General features: G+C 42.7%; 7 protein-coding genes across 7 annotated transcripts; 2 read left to right on the top strand and 5 right to left on the bottom strand.

The window, feature by feature from the left end:
• Positions 1-917: 917 nt before the first annotated feature.
• C922_04304 (hypothetical protein) lies at positions 918-3292 on the top strand (the record flags this gene model as incomplete). The annotated part of the gene is made up of 2 exons (XM_008819889.1): positions 918-2052; positions 2187-3292. 2 exons carry the CDS (start codon positions 918-920, stop codon positions 3290-3292), a joined length of 2241 nt encoding a protein of 746 aa, XP_008818111.1.
• Positions 3293-3785: 493 nt separating this feature from the next.
• C922_04303 (hypothetical protein) lies at positions 3786-4756 on the bottom strand (the record flags this gene model as incomplete). Its single annotated transcript, XM_008819888.1, has 4 exons — positions 3786-3893; positions 4077-4191; positions 4317-4383; positions 4591-4756. 4 exons carry the CDS (start codon positions 4754-4756, stop codon positions 3786-3788), a joined length of 456 nt encoding a protein of 151 aa, XP_008818110.1.
• Positions 4757-6142: 1386 nt separating this feature from the next.
• On the bottom strand, positions 6143-8551 carry C922_04302 (mRNA (2'-O-methyladenosine-N6-)-methyltransferase; the record flags this gene model as incomplete). The annotated part of the gene is made up of 1 exon (XM_008819887.1): positions 6143-8551. The coding sequence occupies one exon, from the start codon at positions 8549-8551 to the stop codon at positions 6143-6145; it is 2409 nt and encodes an 802-aa protein (XP_008818109.1).
• A 1226-nt stretch (positions 8552-9777) lies between these two features.
• Positions 9778-11106, bottom strand: C922_04301 (hypothetical protein; the record flags this gene model as incomplete). Its single annotated transcript, XM_008819886.1, has 1 exon — positions 9778-11106. One exon carries the CDS (start codon positions 11104-11106, stop codon positions 9778-9780), a length of 1329 nt encoding a protein of 442 aa, XP_008818108.1.
• Positions 11107-12546: 1440 nt separating this feature from the next.
• C922_04300 (hypothetical protein) lies at positions 12547-15210 on the top strand (the record flags this gene model as incomplete). The annotated part of the gene is made up of 1 exon (XM_008819885.1): positions 12547-15210. One exon carries the CDS (start codon positions 12547-12549, stop codon positions 15208-15210), a length of 2664 nt encoding a protein of 887 aa, XP_008818107.1.
• A 965-nt stretch (positions 15211-16175) lies between these two features.
• On the bottom strand, positions 16176-17092 carry C922_04299 (hypothetical protein; the record flags this gene model as incomplete). The annotated part of the gene is made up of 2 exons (XM_008819884.1): positions 16176-16682; positions 16886-17092. 2 exons carry the CDS (start codon positions 17090-17092, stop codon positions 16176-16178), a joined length of 714 nt encoding a protein of 237 aa, XP_008818106.1.
• A 1173-nt stretch (positions 17093-18265) lies between these two features.
• Positions 18266-26143, bottom strand: C922_04298 (allantoicase; the record flags this gene model as incomplete). The annotated part of the gene is made up of 1 exon (XM_008819883.1): positions 18266-26143. The coding sequence occupies one exon, from the start codon at positions 26141-26143 to the stop codon at positions 18266-18268; it is 7878 nt and encodes a 2625-aa protein (XP_008818105.1).
• Between the last annotated feature and the right edge of the window lie 630 nt (positions 26144-26773).

Raw genomic sequence — 26773 nt, 5'->3', positions numbered from 1 at the left:
TGAATCACTCTCAAAATAGGAAAAAAAAAAAAGGGAAATTTGGTGGCATACATCCCTTTCAGGTGTTGCCATTTTGAAAGTACACCTCTTATTCGACGCAACTGTGATACCTTAAAAATAAAAAAGCAGTTATCTCAAATGTAGGAACATTACTGCGTAGCATGTGAAGGAGTAAAATTTGTCTTTTGCCTATCTGTTAACTCTGTATTCCTGATTATATCTTGATTTGGGATTTTTCCCACTCCGAACACTCCGCAAGTGTTGCCCAAAAGTACCCCTGTTACGCTTTTTACATTTATTTCTGCGGTACCACATGTGGGTCATAAATAAATGTATTTTTCTTTTTACGCCCTTCTCCAAAAATGATTTTTTGTTTTTTTCCTCTTTGTCCTGCTATCTCCTCTTTTAACGTAAAAATATGATATATAGATAAATAAAACAAAAATGAACGAGAAAAATGAGAAAGAAAATTTTGCCACTTTTCAAACACACCACCTGCGGAAAAATGGAGCATACAAATGTGTGTATATGCTCAGGTGTACACACACACATGTTGTATTTTCCCTCTCCGGTTTCTTGTACCTTCTGTAAAAATGCGAATGGTCAAGTATTGTTCCCGTTGGGTGCACGCACTGGTGCTATTCTGCTGCGAAAGGAAAAAACATAAAAGTTCTCATGCTCCATCCGCGATATGTCAGTGCGTTTGTCCATTTTTTTCTTTTGCCTTCTTATCTCCCATCTGTACTCCAGTGCGATGAGGAAAAAAAAAAAAAAAAAAAAAAAGGTGCCCATGCTCTCACCACCCCTCAACTCTCTAAAGGGGGAAGTAACGACTTTTACGCACAGCATAAACGAACAGAATTGACCTCCTGTTGCGACTAACAGCTTCATGACGCAGAAAAGGTCAAGTCAAAATTATGGTGCCCACACAACATAGCGCACATGACACCAAAGCGGTTTTTAACTCCAAGGAAGAAGAGCTGTTTTACTTATTCAAAAATCCAAGGACGGCTCAGTGTCATAGAAGAAGGGTGAAAATTAAATGCTTGGACCAGCTGATCCACGGCTTTTTGCGTGACGAAAGGGGCATTTTCGAGAAATACAGACCGTGCGAGTTGGATTGCAAAAATGCGGAGGATTCCGCGGCGGATGGCGCAGCTGGTGAACCAAACAAGGCCAATCCAGCGGACGAACCGAACGAAAACGCGGGCGCCCCAAAGAACAAGGAACCGCCCTCCATTCGCATAAATGACCAATACAACGACCTCCTATTCTTGTCGAGGAAAGACGTGGGCAGCCAGAGCTTCCATTTGAAAAAAATCCAAAAGGAATGCACCAAAGTGTGCAACAGCTTAAAATTTTACAAGGCAGAAAATCATGACACGCATAAATTTAGGCCATCAAATATAGACACAGACATTATAAAAATAAAACACGATTTGGAAGTACTCCAATATAGCGATCACACAATTTCCCCCGGGAACGATGCCGAAAAAACGGCCCTACGAATGGTACAGGAAAAATGTAAAAAAATTGTCCAAGGACTAAATTGTAATTGCGATTCGGTAGATGTAGCTGAAGTCATCCATATCCTAAATGTCATTACCACTCCAGATTTTGATGAAAGGCTAGACAAATGCAAGTACTTGAAATTATTTTTAAATAAATATCATTATGTGTATCCTTATGAGGACATTTCTCGGTTGAGAAAAATTAGGAAGTATATCAGAACGAAGCATTTGACACGAGGAGACTTCTACATCGACCACAATGACATTTCCAAATTTTACTTAAGAACCAACTTGGAGAAAATTATCAAAAATGAGCAATTCATAAATAATATGCTAAATTTGCACATAGACAATGGGAAGTTTTGGGTTCAGCTTGTGCACAACATATGGATTCCTCTCGCCATGGAAATCTTCAACAACACGCGTAATTCGTTTTATTTCTACCTAATGAATTACGACAGTGATGCGTCTGTGCTGGATCAGTATGTCTATTCGCGTGCGAACGGGAAATTCTACAAGTTCAGTCACTACATTTTTACGGGTAGGCCAGAGTGATCGACCCGTCCTTGTGCGCGACCACCGAGTGCTCTTACTCATACAGTGTTGCCGCTTTATGGCGAACCTCTAAACTGATAAAATGGTACATTTTTGCCCCCACAATGCTCACGGCCGCAGGCGCCCTGTTCAGCGGAGTCCCCAGCATCTACCGACTGCTCATGCGCCTCCACGCGTACAAGTACAGCGAAGTGCGAATCAACATGACTCTGGAAAAGAACAGCCACAACATTTACAACGACGTGGTCATATCTAGCCTGAACTACCACATTGACGTGATAAGAAATCTGTTCCCCTTCTTCAAGGAGTACAAAAATATCGACATGGAGAAAATTGTCGAGAGCTTCTTCGACTCGGCCTTTTTCAACCTAATCATGAATTCGTTAAGAAAAGAAAACATCGAAAAGGTGACGATCACCCAAAAGTACTTAACTTTTATCAACTCATTTTTCTTAATGATAACAGAATTCCTATACGGAGTATCCAACAAAAACTGCCTGGAAAAAATAAACCAAAATCAGATCAAACTCCTAGACATATTGAATGAAATTTTCTATGACGACATGAACATCCTCATAGGGAGAGACGCTTTGTTATTCGTCGCAGATTTGTTGTGTCTATACAAACTAAGATCAATTTATATAAAAAAAAAATATTGCGAGCATATTCTACACATGGCGAAAATTATGAAAAATCTGTATTACCATAAAGGCTCTCTAACAAATGAGAATACATGGAAGCAGGTATACGTAATAGCTGTCAAAATTCATCATTTTGTTTCTTGTGCACTGCAAAGAGAACAAACAGTAAGCGATAACATTATGTTGCAAGAATTGACAATCGTGAACAGATACTACTTCAATAATTTAAAACAAGAAAATTCGATAGGAGAATTTTACTTTTTAAAAAATATAAATTATGGCATTTACTGCTGGAATTCTGTATGCAATAAATATCTTAATGTTCACGACTTTGAGCATAACAGAAATAATTTTGATTATTGCCCTGGTTGTTACATTGCTACTTACTGCTCACAAAGATGTAAGTTAACTCACTTAATTTCGTCACACCATAATGTCTGCGTTTATTTTAAGACTATTCCTTCCTTCCTCAAGTTTAACCACCTCGAAGATGACCCTGCCTTCGACCAAATGAAGTACTTAAACATCTTTCAGCACATTGACACTTTCGACCGGGGGAATGACACATACCAGATTATCTACTGAGTTGGTCTGTCTCCTGGGCTGGACGCACCGGTGTGAGCATTGCAAAGGGTTGACTAACTGTATCTTCCCCCAAATGACTACCATTTCGCACAAATTCGTTTCCCCACCGGTTGTGGCTCTTTCAGATTGCAGTTATGCCACCTAGGTTTTTTTTTCTTTTTTTTTTCCCAAAATTTCCCAAATTTTCCGCAAGACTACGAAGAGGCACACGCCCGCGTGAGAGACTAAGGCTCACTCCACTACGTTCTAACAAATCTGCCCAAAAAAAAGAAAAAAAAAAGTTGGATGACCCTCCGGGGAGAACCTTCAATATTGCCTTTCTGGGACCCAGCCCTTTTCTTTATCCCTACAAAATCGAAAAAAGGATGCCATTTTGGAAAAATGGAATAGCTGCGCATTTCGCCTCATCGAGAGGGGGCACACGCGTATGAGAGCTTATGTACGCACATGCACGGGTGGCATCCTCCCTCATTCTGCGCCTCTCTTTTTCTCCTCACGTGTAAACAAATCTGTTGTATCTGGCCCGCTCGTCCGATCTGTGCAGACTCGTTCCGTTTTTCTTCCGCTCCTCGATAATTTGCCGTTCCCGGAACTTCACATACTTAGGGGGGAAAAGATGGGGATGCGCACATGTGGTCACGTGCGCATGCAGGTACGTGCGCGAAGTGTGTCCATAAAATTTTCGGTTGGCATTTTTCTTCCATTTTGCGGAAGGCACTTCTTTTCCATTCTGCAGAGGTATTTTTTTTTTCACTTTTCGCCATTCGCGTTCCCTTTCACGTACCTCGAGATTTTCATACTTCTTCAAGCACTTCCTCATTTTAATCATCACGTCTTTGCATCGCAGAATTGTCCAAAGCCTTCCCACCGAGCACTCCACGTAGTCGTCAATTTCAGCCCTATGGGAGGAGTCAAGTGAAAACTGAGCACTTCCACGCGGGAGATTGCATTGTCTACATAAGTATGCACGCATGGCTATTCTCGTGGTGCCCTCTTGACCCATCAACTTCAGGTCCATTTTTACCTGCACTTGTCTCGTAACTCCAGGGCCAATATTTTCTGAGCTTCCTTCTTTTCCTTCTGCTCGATCACTACGGGGTTAAAGGGAAAAAAAAAGGGGGGGAGGATGATGAAACGACCCTTCCATGTGTTTTAGATGAACAGGTAAGTTCATAAGAACGCACAAAGCCATGCGGTGATGTTAATACCATCGCATTACAGGCATAGCTCTGCCTATCTGCTAAAAGGCAAGCAATTAGGCACTTTCTGTGGTGCTACCAGACGAGGTTCACACTCACGAGTGGCTTCCTTAATTTCGAAGTATGGGATCCTGTTCTTCCTGTTATTTTCTATAAAATCCTTTGGGAGCGATTTTTCAAAGTTCTCCTTCGTTTCTTCATCGTAGTTGTTCTTTATCGCCTTCTGATCTTCTGTTCTTCTTATGGGGGTCCATATTTTCCTCATTTTACGATTGCATGCTGGTTTGAATTGTCACCTCGAGGGGTCCTCAACTGGAAGGGCTTTACCAATGCGGCATGTCGAGGATAGATAAGTTTTGTCCCTTACGAATGATCATACACATACCGTGTAGCATTTATTTGAGGTGAAATTCCTAGAAGGCAGAAGTCCTATTTTGACTTGTACTCAATTTGCCCTTCTTTTAGGGATCTATGTCGCCACGGTGAAATTTAATTGGATACTTGGGGAGGAAAGAAAAGGACCCCGCGGACTTTTTATCCATGCGAGAAGGATTCGCAGAGAGGAAAAGAAGTTACGCATACGTATGCGGTTAAGGATGTTCCTGTTTGTGCACTTGAGCGTGCGGCTGAGTAACCAATTTGAATACTTCCCGAGGGGGAAAGCCCTCCATATGGCTACAACCTGCCAGCTCGCGCTTTGAATGGCCAAAAACGTGGGGACCTTTCCCCCCCACTATTTTTCTACCTTCACTAAGAAGTGGTAACAAAGAAGTGGTAACTAAGAAATGGTTACTAAGAACCTTCCTATGACACAATGATGGAGAAAAAAAGTTTGTTCCTTTTTATGCTTCTTTTTAAACCTATTTTGTCGGACACACTGTTCTATTATGTATAAGCCCGCTCACCTTTTCGGCTGGATTGCCTCGCGCGGACTCCCCTTTTTTGGGCCTTAAAAATTGTAAAATTATAAATTACAAAATTTTCACTTTAAAATGAGAAGATACTAACAAAGGGTTAATTTCAAAACGGAAAAAACGTGGACATATATTTGCGCTTAAATGAATATTCGCGAAATTCCTCAAATATGGACAATTTTCTTTACAAAAAAATAAATAAAAAAAAAAAAAGTGACAACAAAATTTAATGCTGATCATTGAAGTGGTGGAACTGTGAGACGACTCGACGGTTACAAAAGATGGTTCAGACAAAAAAAAAAATAAAAGTACGGCACATGCAATGTGGACATAGGTGTATGTAACTACCTACGCGCTTGCTCATGTGTGCGGCGACGTGGCCACGCCAAACTACTGCTAAGGCAACTCCAACGGCAACGGCAAATGCAGCCGCAACTGCAGACGCAACTGCGCCTGCGCAAATGATGGCTAAGAGCGGGGGGTGAAGCAACATATCAGCACTCCTCAATTTTAAGCGGTTTGCCTCCCCCCATACCCGTTTTGAGTAATCCCCAAGTTAGGATCCTCACAGTTTGTTCCCAGTGCGCACATCACACTATTCCGCGCTACGAATGTTTGCCAGCTCGTCGTAACACCCGAAATGGGTGTTCCTCCATATAGACTACGTGTCTGTCGAGGGGTATCCACGTGGCAATTACGTCATCGAAATGTAGTACTGGCCGCGTACCACCTCCGTGCTACTCCCCGCAGAGCGGCATGTTGAACTGCGCGGCTATATTGTTATACCTCTCCTTAATCTGGGGGTGGTACAAAACGACGCCGTTCAGCTGGTTCCCCAGAGTGATCCAGTTGCTCCTGATATTGTGGGGCCGCCCGAAAAGCTCGATTTTTAAATTCTGCGGACACATGCGCTCTATTAGGGAGTAAATTTCGTCGGGCTTCCTAGATGTTTCTCTCACCTCCGACACGATCACATTGCAGTCGATATTTCTGTTAACAATGGGGTTTCCTTTGATGCCAACTAGGCAATGCTCCTTGGAGTGATTCAGCCAGTGGCCAGTTCTACCAGTTCTTATAATTCTTTGCAAATGATTTGTTTTAACCCATAAAATTTCTTCCACCCTTTTGTAACCCCATATTTGTAGGCATTCCCTTGCCAGTTCCATTGCCCTACCGGTGACCCACAAAAAGATCATGCCTTCATCTTGTATTAGCTGGACAGGTAACAGTTTCATTTCATTATCTGTCATCGTCCCGTAGGGTAAATCCATATGGATGTCCCACGGAGGATCTGCCATCACGACACTAACGTACTGGTTAAAGATACTCAAATCGAAGTTTCTTAAATCGCATCGTATCCACTGCGGTCCGTACGTATTATCCGTCATGCTAAAGATGTCGACCTTCTTCTCGGTCACACATTCTTGATTCCTACCTACTACCTGGTCGTCTTTATCCACCGCGTAATGAACAAACTTGCACGTTTCGATGTGCCTGCAGGTGTCTAGATAGGAGCAATCTCCTAATGACACGTCTGTATGCTCGGATATAATTTTTTTAAAATGAACTTTATTGCATTCTTTGTTGTGCTTTTGGCAAGCCTTTTTCGTCAAATATGGACATATAATTTTTACAAAGTCGTCTTTTTTTTGAAACTTTTTTATTCGCATTTCTTCTATCACCGTTGGTGCTTCGATTATGGATAGGATGTTGGTCTTCTCCTGTTTTATTTTCTTTTCCTTCGCCGTTGGTTCGTTTAGTAAATTTTCTAGATAGCTTATTTTGTTGCTCCCACTACTGTTGTTAACATGTTTGGCATCGTCACTCTGACTATATTTGTTTCCGCCTTGGGTACCTTCTCCATATTTTGCTTCATACTCCATGGCATAATCTTGGTTAAGAATTTTTTTTTTTTTTTTTTCATTTTCTTGCAGAAGCGAGTTGTACGTGTTACTCCCACTGCCGTCTGTCCCCCCGGTGGTTCGATACTCAGACGGTATTTGCATACCTCCTACGAGCACGCGCGCCCCTTTTTGATCCTCGCTACTTCCCCTGTCACTGCTCTTTGTACCTTTTCTTACACCTATTCCATCTCCCCCCCGTGCGCCACCCTTACCCTGTTGAAACAAACACTTTGTGAGTAAATTCTTCACATTCTTTATGTAGATAACTTTTATTATGATGCTGATGCCCACGTTTTCTATATCAATGCAGGCCTCCTCTATCTTTATTTCTTTATGTTTTCCCAGACTCGGCTCACTTGGATTTGTACCAACTCGATCCCCCCCTCCTCCGCTGTTAAGAGACATATACGTGAGTACCTCATTTAGAATGTTTATTTTGAGTAACCTTAGATTTTTCCTATTTCTGTTTTTTATTTCTCTCAATATTTCGACCGACGAGAGGGACATGTTCATCTTAACTTTATTTTCATTTTCCTTCCCACACATTTGTAGCAACAACTTGCAGGTGTATATTAGCAAAGTTGCGCTGTCGTTTATTTCTATGTTACTTAAATTGGTTAGTAATTCGTATGATGTGATACTCGCGGGGGAGGGTCCCTTTTCGTCCCTCTGCTTCGTAGGTTGTACATCCTGCTTAGACGTGTTTTCATTCACGGAGCGGAAGCTATGTGCACTTTGACTCACATTGGACGAGTCTCTCCCTAGTTTTTCCGAGCGGACGCTCCACTGCTGCGCGTTATCCGGCGTGTTGCTTTTGCTGCAGACGGGATTATCCTTATTCCTCCTGAGAATTGGTTTGCTTCGGTTTTCGTCCAGCATGGGTTCTTTCTTTCCCCGTCGTGTAGGTTCGCCGAGGTGTGAGCGGTCGACGTGGTGCCCCCGATCATCCGGGTGCCTCCGGTCGCTTTTCCTATGACTTATATGGTTATAGGCGGCAGAGCTGCTGCCCTCGGCGGGGCCCCTTCTTCCCTGATTCTTGCATTCATCCTCCATGCGGTGCTCTCCATTTTTCCTTAACGTTTGATCATACCTACATTCATAGGGATTCTCTTCATTTTTTCCTTCTGTTTTTCTTTTCTCCAAATTTGGTTCCTTCTTTTCTCCTAAGTTATTGTCAATTATGTTTATGTTCCCAAGCAGTTCTCTTTTCCTTTTCAGATATTTCTCCCTGGCCAACGACATTTTTGTTTTTTTGTTTTTTTATCTTTGAAAGCGCTCTCGATGTTCTTTCTCTGCGCTCTCAAAGGATTATGCATCCAGCGGTTCTATGCAGGTAGGCTGAACGTATGTAAAAGCGTTCAGGCGTACATAACGTGGGGAGGGGGCCATTCATATTCATACACTTACCATGTTTACTCTTGCTCTTTGGGGAAGGCAAATTTATTAAGTTGTCACGTGTTCTGCCTGGATGCTCCCCTTCTAACGTTTTTTCGCTTTCCCCCTTTTTTTACGCACGCCCCGCGAACATTGGTATGTATACTCCTATATGGTATGGATCATTTTTTTCTTTTTCTTCCCAAGGCCCCTCTTGCAAAAAAAAAAAATGGGAAAAAAAAAATTCATTTGGAAGAAAAATCCTTTTAACACATGCTTATGCGTTGCTTTCCTTTTTTAGCATCAACTGTGGAGAAAAAAAACTGATTTGTTTCAACCAACGGGAAAACAGAAATGGGAAAGGGTGAAGAAATTCATTGTTAAGAAGAAAAGGAACATGATGGCAAGTTAGCCAAATAAGAGGCTACTCCCCTTAACGGTAAAAAAAAAAAAAAACAGAATTCAAAACTTTAATAGCACTTTATCCGCCTTCCTATTTATTATTTTTACCAAAGCAGTTGCAATGAGAAGGAGAATGTAGTACCAATCCCTCTAAACACCACTGACATAAAGCAGCGGGGTTGCAAGCCACATAATATGCATTTGTTTCTTTTTTTTTTTTTTAAATCTACAATGCTGCATGTGGTACTATGCACGCATGTCACTTCTTACGGGGGGGTTGAAGTTGGCAAAAAAAAAGGGGGGCGTCTACAGAGGCACGTGTGACACGTGTATACGGTGTTCTCTTCGTCCACAACTCCTCCGTCTTTTCATGGGAAGGTTTTTAAGAAGGAACGGCACACATATGTCGGGTGCGGATATCTTCCCCTGCATGTGTGCAATGGGTACCGCGCTCGCGCCGCCAGTCCCTTAACAAAAAAAAAAGCACAAATGGGTGTAAACAGGTATAAGACGGTGCACAAAAGGCGTAAAAGAACGTACAAAGGCGTAAAAAAGCAGACAGATGCAAAGTACGAAAAACTGAACCAAACATTCACATTCAAACACAAATGCCCACTCATGATAACGCGATCGGGAAAGGTCCGGGGGGTGCCTCCTCTCGTGGTAGACCCAGGTGCAGCCCCCTCCCTAACTTAAAAGTCTATGTCCATCTTAATCGGGGTCCGGATAGACTTCATCCTCTTAAACATGTTCTTCTTCTTCTTTAAATTCTGCATTTTCTTATGCGCATTCTTTTCCATCCGCATTTGCTGCGGGGAAACATAATTCTTGTACTTGACATTTTCGTACAAAACCCTCCCTTTGAAACACTCTTCAAATATTCGGATAATATGTAGAGTAAACTTTGGCCCAATTTCCACCAACTTCTGCTTATTAACATTGTTAGAATCTGCTAACGTTATGGGCATTATTTGGTAATGTCTAAAGTAAATCAAATTATTCACATGCACAAAAGTGTAGCAGTGATCGTAGAAGGGTTTGCTTAGAGGATGGTAGTTGGGCGTCCCGAACACTTGAATGAAAAGCTCTTTGATTAATTTCAGGTGCTCCAATTCATCAAATGGTTTACTAAAAATTAAAAGCGGCCTTGAATACAGTAAGCAGTTCCCCGAAAATAGTAAACTGTGCAGGGGGATATAATCCAGGACCTCAAAATATAGGGAAGGTCCTGTTTTATTTTTACATATCCACAAGCAATATCTTTTTTTTTTTATATCAAAAAAGATAATGTTATTGCAGTTTCGGCTGTAGCTTATGTCGCATAGGTCGCTTTTTTTGGCCTTTTTGTTCCACTTGCTTTCCGTCTTATGATGTGGCAGCAACAGTTTTAAATTTTCGACGAACGATTTGCAGTTTTTTTTTTTTAGCGGCGACCTCACGATCAGGACTCTCTGTCGGTTTCTCCAGAGCTCGTTCTTTTGGATGTACGTCGCGTCTTTCAGCATGTAGGGGTCTTCATCCGCGTCGTCGTCCAGCCCGTCTCGGTCGTCATCATCTTCTTCTTCATCATCTTCTTCTTCATCATCTTCTTCTTCATCATCCTCATCATCATCCTCATCATCATGCTCCTCATCATCATGCTCCTCCTCATCATCCTCCTCATCATCATCCTCCTCATCATCATCCTTATTTTCATCAACTTCTTTTTCACCCTCATTGTCATTCTCATCAACTTCTTCTTCATCTACCTCATCATTCTCTTCTTCTCCATTCACATTGTTATCAACTTCTTCTTCCTCCTCCACTTGCACCTCTACGGCACCATCTGCCTCCGCATTCGCGTCCTCACTAGGCGGGGCACGCTTCTTCACCACGACCTGCTCATAATCCTCCTCACCTTCCTTCCTTTTCTTAGTATCCCCTGTGTGCCCATTTAGTGGAGTACATGATTCTTTGTCCTCATCCCTCGCTTCAACAACGTGGACTACTTCTTCACTTTCCTCTTCCCTCTGTTCATTCATTCTATGTGCTGACGATGGAGGCGGATTGATAATTCTTCAAATGCGAGCATTACAATAATGAGTACTCTTTTTGGTTTTCTCCAAAAGGAAGGGTAAATAAATGTATTCGACTGGCGAATTACAAATTACCCGCTTTTCTGCTTTTTTTTTTTTAAGTAGAAAATTGTGCCAATTTGCCGAAAAGACGAACGGCACAATGCTGTGTTCCTTCAATTTGACACAAAAATGGGATTCTTCAACAGCATCCTTAATCCTCCGTCAAAATATTTTTCTGCTGAATGTTTCCCCTCACCTTCTCTCCGTTAATATGTCAAAATGGCGTCGTTTTTTTTAAAAAAACTAACCCCCATCCAAACGCAGGTAATTTTTTTGCCACCAAGGTATATTACGCTTAGGCCGCAGCATAAACTGCTACAAATGCAATGTATTATTACTTGCGTACTGATGCATTGGTACAATTAAAAAAAACTCCATGATGATTTACGCGAGGGTGCTAAAATTAGCACGGAGGAGGTTAAAACGCTTCGACGCCTATGTGGGGGAAAAGCCAAAAGGAAGTAGCGCCAATCGCGGTATAAAAGGCAAACGCAACGCATACACGAGCTAAATAATGCGACGCGCATGGGGTTATAGGAATACCTCGATCCGCCCACCAACCCTGCACTATGGCCTTTCCGAAGAATTTTGTTGACGCGGTTGGAGAATAAAAGTGCTCAGACAGGGTAACATCATGAGTACGAGGTCATTGAAGAAAGGGAGCATTCCTGCGCGCACATAAACATATAAACATGTAAAAATATAAACGTGTAAACATGTACATTTGTGCATACTCCCTTTTTCGGGGAAAAAAAAACGGAAGCCACAAGTAACTCTGGAAAGGTTCACAAAAACCGTCGAAGCGAACAGGGCTGAAAAGCATGCGCCTTTTTAATGCTCCTCCGTAATGCGACACCGTCGGAATAATTTTTCTTCCTTCAGCCCTGCAGAGAAAATCTTGCCTTCCATTTTGAAAAAACCACATTGAGATAAAATCCATCCAAAAAAACTGGCAACAAGGTGGAAAAAAAAAAAAAAAATGGATAAACGGATAAACGATAAATGGGAAGAAGTACAAATCGTACGTGTAAAGATAATACGAGAACAAAATACCAGAAGGACGACGATTTTGGGAAATATTTTTGAGAACATATACCCCTTAATTTTTAGAGGAAGGAAATACTGTGCAGAATCTTTCCTTTACCTGCAATGAACAAACCGCATTATGAAAGGAACGACATTCTCAAGTAGAATATTCTACTCTGTGAGGAGTTCCTTTTAACCCATTGACAGATTATTTCTTTTTTTACTTCTTTTTTTTCTTTCCTTTTTTGCCACTTTTTTTCCCGCCTTGAATAAATACCTACATAGATTTTCCAAAAAAAAGAAGAAAAACAGAGCAAAATGAGCAATTTAAAAAAGGAAGAAACTTATCAAAATGGCGAAAAGGAAGTAACTGAAAAGACGGTAGACTTGACGAATGAAGAAAGCCCCAGCGAATCGATGCCGAAGAAAAAAGTCACAAAGAAAGTCAGTTTCCTCCTTGATGAGGATGGGGCAAATGCGAAAAAAGAAGACGTAAAGATGGATGGCGGCTCTTTGGAGGGACACCAAAATGGGGATGCTTCACACACAGCCACGGACGAGGGGAAGCACAGTAACGGTCAGCAACGTGATGATAAGCAACGTGATGCCCAACCAAGTGACGATAAGAAGAGTCACTGCAAGGCGAACGACTTTGTGAAAATCAGTTGGGCACAGTGCGGCAGCAGCGGTGAACGAAACGGTGGACGATGCTGGGGGAAAGAAGAACACACCCCCAATGGCAGTTTATGCAACGAAAACGAGCACAACCTCTTCTCCAGCGAGGACAGCCAGAATAGGCGATTGCACACTCAGCTCAAGTTTTTCGCAGCACAGGAGACCCAGCACAAGCTGTTCGCTGCGCGCAGCAAACAGAACGAATACAAGGACAAGGAGAAAGAGCCAATGTATGTCAAATTCGACAAGCGTGAGTGCGCGAAGAATGAGCAAAACTCCGTCTTTTTGAAGGACAAACTGCAGGGTGGCGAGATTGACGAGATGGCTGCGAATAAAAAGAACGACGAAGGGGGAGAAAAAGCGGAAACGCAGATTGAAGCGGAGGCCAAAATGGAGGCCAAGATGAAGGCCCAAATGGAGGTTAAAACGGAACGCGCAGACTTCGAAAAGTCGTACAACGAGAGTCTAAATAATTTCCGTGCCTCCTCCTTCGTCGACATTCTGAACTCCATGCAGGGGGTTGGAAAAGGGGGAAACGGCAGGCCAAATGGGGAAGCTCCAAATGGGCTAATACCAAATGGGAATACCCTCAATGGGAATGCTCCCCATGACTTCCACCCCGCAGCTAACGGGAAGGACTACGAAAACGTGGACTCCGCGGTGAACCAACAAAACGACAACATGCAACTGATTGCGTGCATCCTGTGCGGAGACAGCATAAAGGCGAACACATCCAAAATGTGCAACAACTGCATTTTACAAAACGTAGAAAGTAGTAGCATCAACATAAATAAAGACACCTACCTGATATACTACTGCCGCGAGTGCAAGAGGTACCTACACAACAGGTGGGTATATTGCGAATTGGAGAGCAAGGAATTACTAGCCTTATGCTTAAAAAAAGTGAATAAATTGAAAAAGCTAAAAATATTGGACGCAAAATTCTTATATACAGAACCGCACAGCAAAAGAATCAAAATCCACCTCAGCGTGCAAGAAGAATTGATAAACAATTTCATCAGCGAGATGGAGTTAATTTTACATTACGTAATAAAATACACCCAATGTGATGACTGCAAGAAGACTTATACTCCCTACACATACAACACTTGCGTGTCGGTTAGGCAGAAAGTGGAACATAAAAAAACACTCCTGTTTCTGGAAAGCTTACTATTAAAATATAATATGAACGAAAATATTATTAACATAGTGTCCAACCCGGATGGCTTAGACTTCCATTTTTTGTCACGAACAGATGCCCTGAAATTCTGCGATTTCATATTAAGCAAGACCATGTCAAAATGTAAAAACTCGAAGCATTTGATAAACCACGATGCGAATAATAACACGTACAATTATTTGTACTCATTTTCTATCGACATCTGTCCCATATGTAAATACGATTTGATTTTTTTCCCGAAAGATTTATCCATCAAGTATGGAATCAAGAGCTCCTTCTACCTTTGCCTGCACGTGTCCATATTCATCATATTGATTAATCCTTTTTGTTCCTCTAACTCTGCTCATATATCGCAAGAGCGGTACAACAAGCACCCCTTCCTTCCCCTTCTGAGCGAGGCAGACTCCAAGGTCTTCCTCATACTCAATGTGGAGTACATCGACAGCGACTCGTATTCCAAGAATGAGAGGAGATGTGGTGCCTCGGCTAGCAGTGCCTCCGCAACCAGTGCCGCCTCTACCAATTCCAGGTGTCGTGACTCCATTGAAGACGCTGCGCAAGAGGATAATGTATCCCTGAATGGACGAGAGAAGGGAGCGTCAAACCGGTCGATCCGAGCCAAGCATAAAAACGTTAACTTGAAGAGGAAAACGAAAAATTCGGTCAGCTCAAACACCGTGGAGGAAGTCTCCCCCGATGACCTCCTCGAACTCAACGAAGACAACGGCTCACTCGCAGACACGAAGAGTTGCAAATCCTCCTCGAGAAAAGTAAAGCTGGATAAACTCGTCTACGCATTCGTCGAGTTGTACGACGAATCCGAGGGAAACACAATACTCACCAAAACGTGTAACGCTGGTCATTTAAAACCAGGAGATTATGTAAACGCATATGACCTAAGAAAACACACCTTCGACAATGACATCAGCTTATATTTAGAGAAAGAGGACAACTACAGCATTATCATTATTGACAAAGTGAAGCCAAAGCAGAGACACAAAATAGAAAACGAATTACAAGTCCAGAATAATAATATAGAAACCATGAAGAATATTAATGATGACGATCTTTTTAAGAGAATCTTTCTGAACAACTGTGCTGGTATGGAGAATATGACCATCCGTTGAAAGGGAGGGAATTGCGCGTCAAATTGCAGCTGAATTGGATAGGTGTCTTAGTCGGGACTCTCTCCTCCCATCCGCTGTGCGCTATATTGAAACGCGTTGATATATCTGTTCATATCCGTGGGGCAATCCCTAGCCATATGAAGCATATAATCGTGATCTTCACCACTACCCCTCTATATGTGTGATCCACACACGTATGGATTGCCCTACCCAATGTGACACCCCATTCACCTCTTAACAAGGCAACGTTTGGCAGCAACTGTCAAATTGGAGTACACACTTGGATGCTTTTCATTCCAACCTGCTCTTTAAAAATAGCCCTCGCGTATGCCGACCTGCGGTCTGCCCATTGGTGTAGTAATAATACCCCTGCTTGTGCAGAAATGCTCATGTAGACGCATACGAGGCCTGGCTAGTAAGCACCAGCCAAGCCAGAAACAATAAAACTTTTTTTTTTTCTAACAACTGTTTAAGTGAACACCCATTTATGTTTGCCAAATTAATTAAAAATAGTCAAATGTACAAATGAGACTGTGCAGGCACTCTTCCCACGATTTGCACGCTTTGCACAATACGGACACCTGGCGCACCGCGCAGAGAAGTTCGTTGAAAGTTCCCAACGGGGCCTACAGACCCCCTGTGCACACACAATTTCACTCCACCGGGGGAAAATTCATCTCCCTTCCCCCGTTCACACCCGCGTGTCAAATAAAGAATGCAAAAAAAAAAGAAAAAATAAATAAATAATTACGCTAATGTAAACAAATAACTGCAAAGGTTCAGATGAGCTTTTCGAAAAATGCCAAATGACTGACGAAGTTCACTTCCGTGCACCAGAAGGGAAAGACACTTCGATGGAATGCGCCTTTCGTTTGAACCCTCACAAACGGTTGGGAACTCTAAACATTGGGAATCATCTCAACAATTCGACAGAGTCAACCCATCCCACTTCTCCCCCTGCTTCCTCAGAGCTGATTCTGTCGAAGGAACTCCTTAACAGCAGCAACGGACGAAACTTCATACGGATCGGTCTGCATATTATGTTGCTTATCTTTTTCTTGAAACATTTTTATTAGGATGTTATTTTCCACTATAGCAACAAATCTCCAAGGTCTCATACCCATAAAGAAGTTGGACTTATCCACAAGCATATTCATACGTTCGGTAAAGGAGCTATTCCCATCACTAACATATTTCACATTTTTTATTTTCATATCTTTAAACCAGCTTCTTAACACAAAAATGTCATTGTTCGTGATGCAGTAGATGTCGTCAAATCTGTTTTCCTTAATGAAGAAATCATATTCGTCTTCATACTGCGGTATCATTTTGGACGTGCATGTGGGGGTGAAAGCTCCAGGGAGGCTGATCAATAATATTTTCTTGTTCTTAAACAGCTCGTGTGTGTCCATGGCTTTGAAATCGTCTTCCTCCCCCGGCTGGTCCGTGCCACTCATGTTTTTCACATCGATCTGGCGAAAAAAAAAGGTAATAAATAACGCAGATTACAGTGCTGTACGACGAACAAAGGGATCGGAGGAATAAAGCGATCGGATGAACAAATCGACGGGAGGTACGAAGCCACCATGTGAACAAAGCGACTGGAAGAACGGCCACTCATCTGGAGCTTCATCTCCGGCCGCGAATTCTACCAGAGTGCCGATCCTCATTGTACCATAACTTTGACGTTCGGAATCAGGTCATTCTCCTTCAGGTCATTGGCCAGATCTATGCTCTTAGACTCATGCAGATTTTGCGAGAACCTGCTACTTGGGCTCCCCCTTCTGGATACAACATTCAGAGCCTGATTGGGCGTGAAATTTTTAAAGCCAAAACAGAGATGTGTCAGAATGAGGTACAGAATAACGATAATTCCTTTCATCTTTCTGTCCTCCTGTTGTGTTGAATAGGGGCTGGATAAATGTCAAATCGGACTACACGTGTGTGTATATGTATGTATGGAGGGGGGAGGACTCAGAATGTTTCTCTTCTCCTATTTGGGGTGCTTCCCTTTCTGTCGTGCTACTATCGTGACGTATATATGGCCGCAGAAAACGACAAGAATGCACGCGAGCACATACGTGTGCTTGAATAAGGAGCTGTACCCGCAGCCAAGAGAAACATATAGGGGAGGTTATCTATATGGTGAAAATACTAATTAACTCTTCCAGGGCGAAATGCTTTATTTCCCCTACCGTTCCACACGCTCGAATGTTAATACTTTCCTCCCGTTTGCAGTGTAGAAGGGGGTCAAATGTTCACGGAGCTAAATGTGTTTTCGTCGAACTGCCACTAGTATTTTTTGCGCCTGTCACACACTACCACTTTGACTACGTTTTTGCGCTAAAGGGCTACTTCTCCTGCTCTTTCCTATTTTTCACGCTTCAAAGCACCGCATAATGGCGAACAATACCTCTACATTGGCAGTTCCACTTCTGCTACGTACGTGCCACCTTATTTCTTCCCACGCAAAGTAGCAATATCATAATGCCGCAAACTCAAACTCACACGTCTGCTTTAGTTTAGGAAAAGTCGCCGTTCCAGTTGAGCAAATTGGCAGCTCCTATCCAAGTGGTCCCCCCCCAAAAAAAAAAAAAAAAAGAAACATATTAATGGTACATAAATGAGCAAATAATTGACACATAACAAAATAATAACAGGCTTTAGAAACGAATAAAACAGGGACAAGTTGAACGAAAAAAAAAAAGAAAAGCAATCGCCATGTAGAAGGATTTCAACGGTGCCACATCCGCCGGTTGCCACTGCCGCAACCGTGGACGTGTTTAAAACATACTGGTGAAACAAACGGATCCACATGTAAATGTAACAGGAGTATTTTAAGAGGGGCGTAGTGACCGTGGCGAGCAGGATGATTTTCATTCAAAGAGGGTTACGCATATGAGGAAGCAGCTTCTTTTCTCTCCCCAGCTGGAGCAGGGAAGCATATAAGAATGATAAGCGATGAGTCGTGGTTACGTTCGCACCCGATGACGCAGTGGGCACTGTCCCGAGCACTTCTTCACTTCCATCCTCCGCTCTCACCCTTCTTTGCCCGCTACACCTCCACCACCGTGCCGTACGCTTTGATCGTGTTTATACCCCCGTCGGGGTATATGTTCAGACGGAGGTGTGAGGACACCATGTCGGGCAAAGTTGCCACGTCAGAGCTGCTGCCATTCACCGTGAAGAAGTTGATATGGTTCCCCTTAATGTAGGACAGGGGGAGAAGCTCCTTCCATTGAATGTTCTCAATATTTTCACCAAAAAATTGAATCTGCTTGGACTTCTCCTCCGAGTGTACTTCCTTCATATAGCAGTAGTCAATAGAGACACACAAGGGAAAATTGTACTCATAAAATATGGTATTAATTTCTATATACTTAATGCTGGTGATAAAACTCAACTTAATTATGCAATAGTTGTTGTTAAAAAATATGGAGGACATGTTATTTATCGTCAAATTTTCAACGTAACGTAGGGGCCTATTGATGAGTCTTCTTGTTTGCCACCCCATAATATACTCCGAGTTCTGATCGATCAATATGTTTTCGGATTTTCCATACAACTCGTCAGTTGTGTAAACGACGTGGGATCCGTCTAGAATATCACATACGTTAATCGTCTTTTTGTAACTTTTTTTTCGAACCTTTTCACTTATCTTTATCTCTCCATACACTCGCAACTTGTTTATTCCTCCGTCGGGGAGCAAACACACAATCAGGTGCGTAAATATTTTGTTACACGTGTTTATGTTGAAACAGTTATGATTGTAGTTTTTAAATCCAGGATTCATCCTTTCGTCCTCTAGGATGGATACCCATTGATACTGCTTGTGCAGGTCGTTATAGATTTTCTTTTCTATTGAGTAATCGTTGTCTAAAAAGAGCGTGTTTGAGTTGTACGAGTTCGCGAGGAACGTGCTCCGCTCCTCCTCCTCTTCGCTATTCTGGCTATTTTCGTCATTCTCGCTATTTTCGCCATTTTGGCCATTCTTACCAAATTCACCATTCTTGCCATCTTCATCATCTTCGCCATTCTCGTGCCGATTCCCGTTGGCTGCCCTCCCCGTGCGGTACTTCTCAAGGCGCTCTGCTCCGCCAAGGCCACCTCCCTCCACTACGACGAAATGATCTCCATAGCGGTCACCAATGGAATAATCCCTCCCCTCGCCACTGTTAGCCCCATTCCTCTCCGCGCCCAGTGGGGAAGAGGAGCTCCTTAACAAGCACCCCTTGTGGATTCCTGGATACCTACTAGATATCTCCCTCGTTACATCCACAAGCGTGTACAATTTATTGTCTATGTAGCGATACTCATTTCCGTTGGCCACAAAAGACGTCGACTTAGGGTTAGTCCTCAATTTTTTATACTTATCATTATACCTTAGAATTTCCAAATAATTTTCATACTCCTGGTCCGACTTGTCAAGGGGATCTATCAAAATGGGTTCATAAAAATATTTGTTTCTTTTAAAATATGTTTTCCCGTCTATCACCAATTCTACTTCTTCCCTATTGTTGAGCACGTGGTCGCCCAGATGTCTGCGGTCATTGCTCCAGTAGCGGTTTTCCCGGCTGCTGTTCCGGCTCGATAGGAACAGATCTTTCCTCTCTGCGTCAGAGCTACGATCGTTATTCCTGTTGCTGGCATCACCTGTCTTGCTGCATTCACCATTCTCGTTTTGTGCTCCCTCCCTTTCGCGGCTCCTCCCCCGAGAGGGGTGATGCGAAAAAAAGTCCTTCTCAAACATGAAATCGTTTTTTTTCTTCTTCTTGTATTTAAGTCGGTCCACATATTTCGCAAACGACTCCGCACTCATTAACATATCGTCTTCGATGTACGCCCCTTCGATAGAAACATACGGAGCGTAGTTTCCCAAAAAATTATTCGTGTCAATGTCGATTCCTTTGATGAGGGTCGGTTTGCACAGTTTCACTATGCAGAAATCGAAATATTTTTTTATTCTTCTTTTGGTGAGCCACCCCGGGCATTCCCCCCATTTACCTGAGTCTTCGCATAATTTGAGATAACCGCTTCCCCCCCCAATCCTCTCGTCACTAGAACAGTTCACTGGTTCGCCCAACAAATTGGCAACCTTTCCTTTATCACCCATGTCGTCTAAGCGCTCCCTCTGGTGGCCTATGCCAATGCTCAAATTACTATTCGTCGCGTTATAGAGGTCATTGGAGCAATTTTCATAGTAACCCCTTTCCATGTTGGCCGTGTTGAATGGTTTGTCTTTTAAAATATTTTCGCACTTCCCATACGTCTCATCTGTGACATATATAATTTCGGATCCTAGCACGATTGAACTACAGTTAACAAAGTTAAAAAACAAAGGGACGTCATCATAAAGAGAGGAAGCATTCGAGTGTTTCAAAATATATTTGCTCCTCTTCGATACGATGGTGTGGCTACTATTTGTTGTTTCGTTTATGCTGCTATACAACGCAGCTGCCTTGGAGCATTCACTGTTCCCATAGGATAGATGGCTACATTCTATATGGTCAATTTTTTTTATTTTTTTCTTCACATTATCCAGGAATTCATTATTGTTACGTGGCAGATCAAAATTTGGTTCATCTTTGCTATCATTTATCAGGCTGTCACTTTGGAATATATTCTTTCTTTTCCTTTTGTTTAGCGTGAACTCGTTTTCGTTGCTGCTTTGCTGAGCCTTGTTATAGTTATCTACTCCACTTTTTTTGCCTTCATATTTGTTGCTATGTTTTCTCCTATTTTTTATGTAGTCCAAATAGTAGTCGTCACTTATGGCGCTCTTCAAGTTGCTATTGTCACTTTCCTTGTTTCCGCCAGCTTCCATTCTGCTTTTAATGCTTTCATACAAATTCATCATCTGGGAGCTTCTCTTGCCACTCCTTCCCTTCTTCAGGTAATCATAATTATAATTATCGCTTATAGAGTCGAATAAATATTCCCTCTCTTTATTTACATCACACTTCTTGCCATAATGCGTGTCTAACAGTTCGTCCTTCATGTGGGACTTCCTTTGGTTTTCTTCCCTTTCTTTTTCTTCAAATAATTTGTCTCTATAGATTAGGAACTTCTTATCCCTGTATTTCCAAATGGCATTGTTTTTTTTCTCGCCATGGGTTTCATTATGTCCATGTGTCAACTCATTCTCTGTGTTCGCTACTCCGTCACTGGTGCGTTGCGCTTTTCGCGTCCATGCTGTTTTGTGAGGATGCTTTGGATTATCCTCCTCTGTTGGTACTCCCGTGTCCTCTGCCCTGGGTTCTTCTCCGATGTGCTTTCTCCCTTCCACTTCTTCCCCTTTTACGTAATCCTTATAACTGCGGTACTGCCCACCTTGACTGTCCTTCCTCGTTTCATACTTCCCTATTTCCTCGTCTATTTCTTTCCTCTTCCTTTCACCTGCCTTCTGGTTCACCACATCGAAGCCCTGTTCATACTGATCAATGTAATGGTCATATGGCTGCTTGCTTCCCTTTCTCTTTTTTGCAAAGAGTCCCTCCGTTGGTTCCCTTTTCTCTTCATTCGGTGCTCTGTTGTTAACTTCCTCCCGAGCAGCGCTTTCGCCTATCCCCTCAATTTTGACCATTTCGTTTTCGGTAACCACTTGTTCCACCCTCTTTGCATCGCTGCTTTCCCCATATCTGTCTCCCCCATCGTCGTAATATTCTCCCCACCCCTGCGTCACAACATCACGCGCATGCATCGCTGGGTCCTGTGCTTTGCCTACCACCACCTGGTCCGACTCTGCCTCCGATGTATATCCGCCTCCCTTATATTCGCTCGAAAACTCATCAGCAGTATGCGTTCGCTTTTCCTCTGTGTAACTTGGCGTTTCCTCTAAATTTTTCAGCCCTTTCTTTTTTAAGAGGACATCACCGTTACGGTTTCTATCCTTATGGCTATTTCCCCCTGTGGTGGTGTCCCTAAATGTCAGAGATTCGTTTTTTGCTCGCCCCATTAACACACTTGTGTTATAACTGCTTTCACTTGTTTTGTCGTTAAACAAGGGCTTGGATAAAATCAGGGGAGAGGAAGTCTCTTCATACCTTTTAAGCAACGAATCCTCGTCGTTGGCTAGCTCACTTCCAAACAAGTCTTTCTCCACGCTGTTACTTTTATCAAACTGAGACTGGAACGGCTCGTGGATATCTCTTCCGATCGATTTGTTGCTTACATAATGGTGGTAATTACCATGGCTTATGATTGCATCGTTTTTCTTCGACGGCTCGTTCTCGGTTATGTCCTCGTGTAGGTAATTTTGCGCCTTTTCCTCTGGGTCTCCTTCTGCGTTTTCCTCCGCCACTTCTTCTTCCGCGACGTTTCTCGTTTCGTCCCCGTCGTCCTCCGCCGGTTCCTCCTCGCCTCCCATCACATTACTCGACTCGTTGAGATCATTTTTCAAGCTGGACTCATAATTCGAGCCGAATATTTCCTTCAAAATCATATTTTTGTTTATAAGTTTATTGTTCTTTTTGTTCCCCCCTTCGTGGGATAGCTTATTATTGTACAACTTCAATACATCTACATGGTAAGTGTCGTTGGAGCTACACAGGAACTTGTGTTTATCCTCATCCTGCTCATCTGGCTTATCTCCACGATGATCTGTGCCTTCATCAGCCCTGACTATTCCGCGTCTTCCTGCGAAGGGCTCCCCACCCAACTTATTAAATTGCACCGAATCGTCGTGAGCATTTTTTTGCACACCTCTTTGTGCGTCTTTCCCATTTACTGCTAATAAGACCCTACTAGGAATCTTCGCACATTCGGGGACGTCGTACAAATGTTCCTCCTCCACTGAGTCCTCATTAATGCTCTTGTCAAAATAGCCTCTGTTAGGCTCCTTGGAGTGTCCTTCTTCTCCGTAAGACTGTTCTTTGGGGATGCTTCCATCGTGGTTTTTATCATTGGCTGCATTTTTGTCATCATTTGGCAGATCATTCAGTATTTCCCCTTTTTCTTTTTCGTCCTCTTTTTCTTCTTTCTCTTCTTCTTCTTCTTCTTCCTCTTCCTTTGCTTCCTCTTTTACCTCGTTCTTTTCTTCCATTTCTTCTTCCATTTCTTCTTTCATTTCCTCCTTCATTTCTTCTTTCAGTTCCTCCTCCATTTCTTCTCCCATTTGCTCCTCCTTCTCGTCCGTGTTTTCTACTTGTACCCCCTCCTCCATCTCGTCCTTCGCCGAGTTCTTCTCCGTTACGGATTTATAGTCGTCATCGTCACTGTGTGCTTCGCCCTCGTTTGCATTGTCTAGGTTTTCCCCTTCGGTCGAATAATTTTTGTGCAGAGGAGAAAAGTTACTTCCAGAAAGGCTATGATTCGCTTTACGCGAGCTGGAGAACTCGTAGTCATATGAATTGGCAAACTCTTTTTTAAGTGTATCCTCATTTAGTGTATTTCTTTCCTCCCTTGGAGAATCTCGTTCCTCGATTACATTCTCCAAACCGTTGGCACATGTGCGCATCTGCGCGTCTTGCACTAAAGGTGGATCCGATAATTTTTTATCTGAGTGTGCACTGTCACTTTCTTTAGCGTACTCATCGCACGCTCTATCATCTAACTTTTCCATTTCGGTAACTATCTTTTGCTGCTCAATTTCGTCATAATGCGTGTCCACTTGTTGCTTATGTTTAATCTCCTCGATTTCCTTCTGCCCCTCTGTTTTGATATTATTATAACGATTTCGATCAATGAGGTAATTTTCTTCACTCTTGATGGATGTCATCGCCATCCCCTTTGGCTCCTCAGAGGGCTCCTCCATTTCGTCACTTTGTCCTTCCCTATATTTGGCAGAAGAATGCTCCTGAATGGATTTTCCCCCGTCGACTCGATACTCATCTATTGAATAATTATCACGCGAGGTGAGACGTTCATTTGATCCCCTAATCGTTGTAGTACCATTGTAGGCACCTTCTTCCTTCCCCCCATTCATCACACGCATTCCACTTGGTGGGACTCTTCTCCCTTTTAAGTTCGCAAGCCGCCTCCACAGTAATTCGTCAAGCGCTCCAATGCTGCTTCTAACATTTCCAAAAAATTCGTTTACATTTTTATTATCTCTAACTCTTTCTTCATTTTTTTTTTTTTCAAGTGAGTCCAAATGTGCATATCGAGAAGAAAAAGCTTTACCCGTTTCGTTGTGCATCGTTTGGGACGTATAGTCAAAGCTTCGCAGTTTTTTAGTTGTTCCATTTTTTAACTTTATTTTGTCCCCCCAACTTTGATAGTCTTTCTTACTTTGCAGACTGTAATTTGTAACCGTATCGATGGAAGAATTGTCGTTTAGGCTTATCGATTTTTCTGGAAAATCTTTTTTTCCTGTCTCTGCGTCATTGTTATTACAGATTGGTGGAGTTATCTTGTTGGCCTGTTTCTGCAGGGCGCGGTCTCCTCCACTTCCTTGCGATTCCTCTGCGACGGCGACCTCTTCTTCGTTGTCTTCATCGACTGCTTCCTTTTCCTCATTTACATCATCTCCCGCACCCGATTCGCACATCTCAGTGCTTCCACGACCATCCTTTTCAGCGCCACCTCCACCGTAATGATAACCATTTGGGAGATTATATTGCGTGTACATATGCTCCCCCTCATCTGTCGGTTTAAGTTTCCGTTGATGGTTCGTACAATCTATATCCACCCCTTCACCAGAACCATCATATTCTAGCTGTCCAATCTCGTTGTCTCCACTTCTGTGACTTTCTAAGGTACCCTCGCGTTTTATTTTCCTATCCCTTACATAATCGCTTCGTTTATTTTTCATTTCATGCTCCTCATAAGGTGATACTACGTTTGAGCTTTCTTTTAATTTCTTTTCCATTTTTTTCTTTCCTTCATTTGTGACATGCTTATCCTTATCTTCGTGGTAAAGTGTGACTTGTGCATTGGTTTGTCGCTTCTTATTTTTGGCTATCTCCTCCTGGGTGATGGTGATGTTATTCGTTATATCGACCCATTCGTTCTTTTTTATTATTCCGTTACGTATCTGTGCTTTTTTCCTCAAATGCGTTTCGCTTCTGTCATGACCCGCGGTTCTGCTACCGATTTTTGTGGAGGGCGCTTTCTCCGTGCGATTTTGGCCTGCCGCGTCTTCACCCAGAAATGTTTTCTGTCTTCTGAGAAGAGCATTACTGTTGCTGTGGTTAGCAGCTGCATGGTTGGAAGAAGCATGACTCGCCGCATAGCTGCCAAGCTTAGCAGTGCAGGCCGCCCCGCCACCGTCGACGTCGTGCCTGGAAAAGCTTCTGGGCCTCTCAAGATTGGTGACCACGTGGTGTCTATTCCCCCTCTCTCCAATTACCGGAAACTTTCTCGCAATTCTCGGAGCCTCCTCCCCGTGGTTATGACCATACGCAGAAGACGTCTTGTTTCTGGCCGAATCGCACTCTGCCCTTTTGTGTTTTGCATGGACGAGTGTAATTTTTTGTTTCGGATAGTTCACTGAGGTTTTGCTTAAAAGGCTGTTATTGCCGTGGTTATTGCCGTTGTGATTGCCATTACCACTGTTCCGAGAAGTGTCCCCCGTTGCCCTATTTTTTAGCGGGCCGACACTGGAAACCGTAGTGGCCTTCTCCTTTATGTCCCTCTTTGCATCCTTGTATATGTCATGACCCACCACGTGGCTCCTGTTACATGTCTTTTTGGTCTTCAAGAACATGTCATTCTTTTTGCTTAAGCTAGATATTTTTTCAATATTTCTCTCTATAAAATTTTTCGATTGACTAAATTTTTTGCTTAAGCTATTTGCGTAATTTTGCGAATTCCCCTGCTTGGGAACGTGTTCTCTTCCTCGCGACTCATCGTTAATTGGATTTTTATGGACGAGAAACTTGCTCCCCAGACTGACGCTTTTCCTTATCCGTTCAATCTTCTTAATGTTCAGGTTTTTGTACGGGAACTCTGGGTTGTTAATGTACGCCCCCTTCCCAGACTTGTCGTCTGCCATTTGGTCACGCCTCTTGGCAGTTTCTTTTCCCGTTATTCGGTCTAGCGGTTTGGGCTAATCGTCTGCCTGCCCGTCTCACTAGGTGCAAAAATTCTTGATCAGCTATGCTGAACCATAGGGTTCTGCATACCTTTACAAACACGCCACACTTTTATATAAAAAAAAAAAAGTTGCCACCTTTTCCTTTCCTTCCCCTTGTGATAACATTCATCTGCGCTCTTTCTCGAGATTTAGCTCGTTCCTTTTTTTTTCTTTTTTTATTATATTTTTGGCTTCGCTTGTATTCCTCGTGCTTATAAACAATGCTGGATGAATAAACTGGCGCGCATTTGTTATCGCTCTAAACATACAGTTGTGCGGGGGGAGGAACTAATCGGATGCTGTTGGTGATACTGACGAAGATACATACAAAGGTAAACCTTTCGGCATTACTGAAACTTCAGATCACTATGTGTGTACTTAAAAAAACGAAGCACACGGTGTATGTGTGCATGTACACATATGGGTACATCTTCTGGCAAAACATATCAGTTGTACCTATAAAAATTTTGTAAAAGGAAAAGGTGAATTAGGGAGTGTGTTCCGGTTTGCCTCATCCCCTCCGCATGCATATTTGGTTAAATAAATTTT

The sequence above is a fragment of the Plasmodium inui genome, assembly GCF_000524495.1.
Source record: "Plasmodium inui San Antonio 1 unplaced genomic scaffold supercont1.21, whole genome shotgun sequence".
Classification (NCBI taxonomy): domain Eukaryota; phylum Apicomplexa; class Aconoidasida; order Haemosporida; family Plasmodiidae; genus Plasmodium; species Plasmodium inui.
The sequence above is the reverse complement of the archived record's forward strand: the minus strand, read 5'-3'. Positions and strand labels throughout refer to the sequence as shown.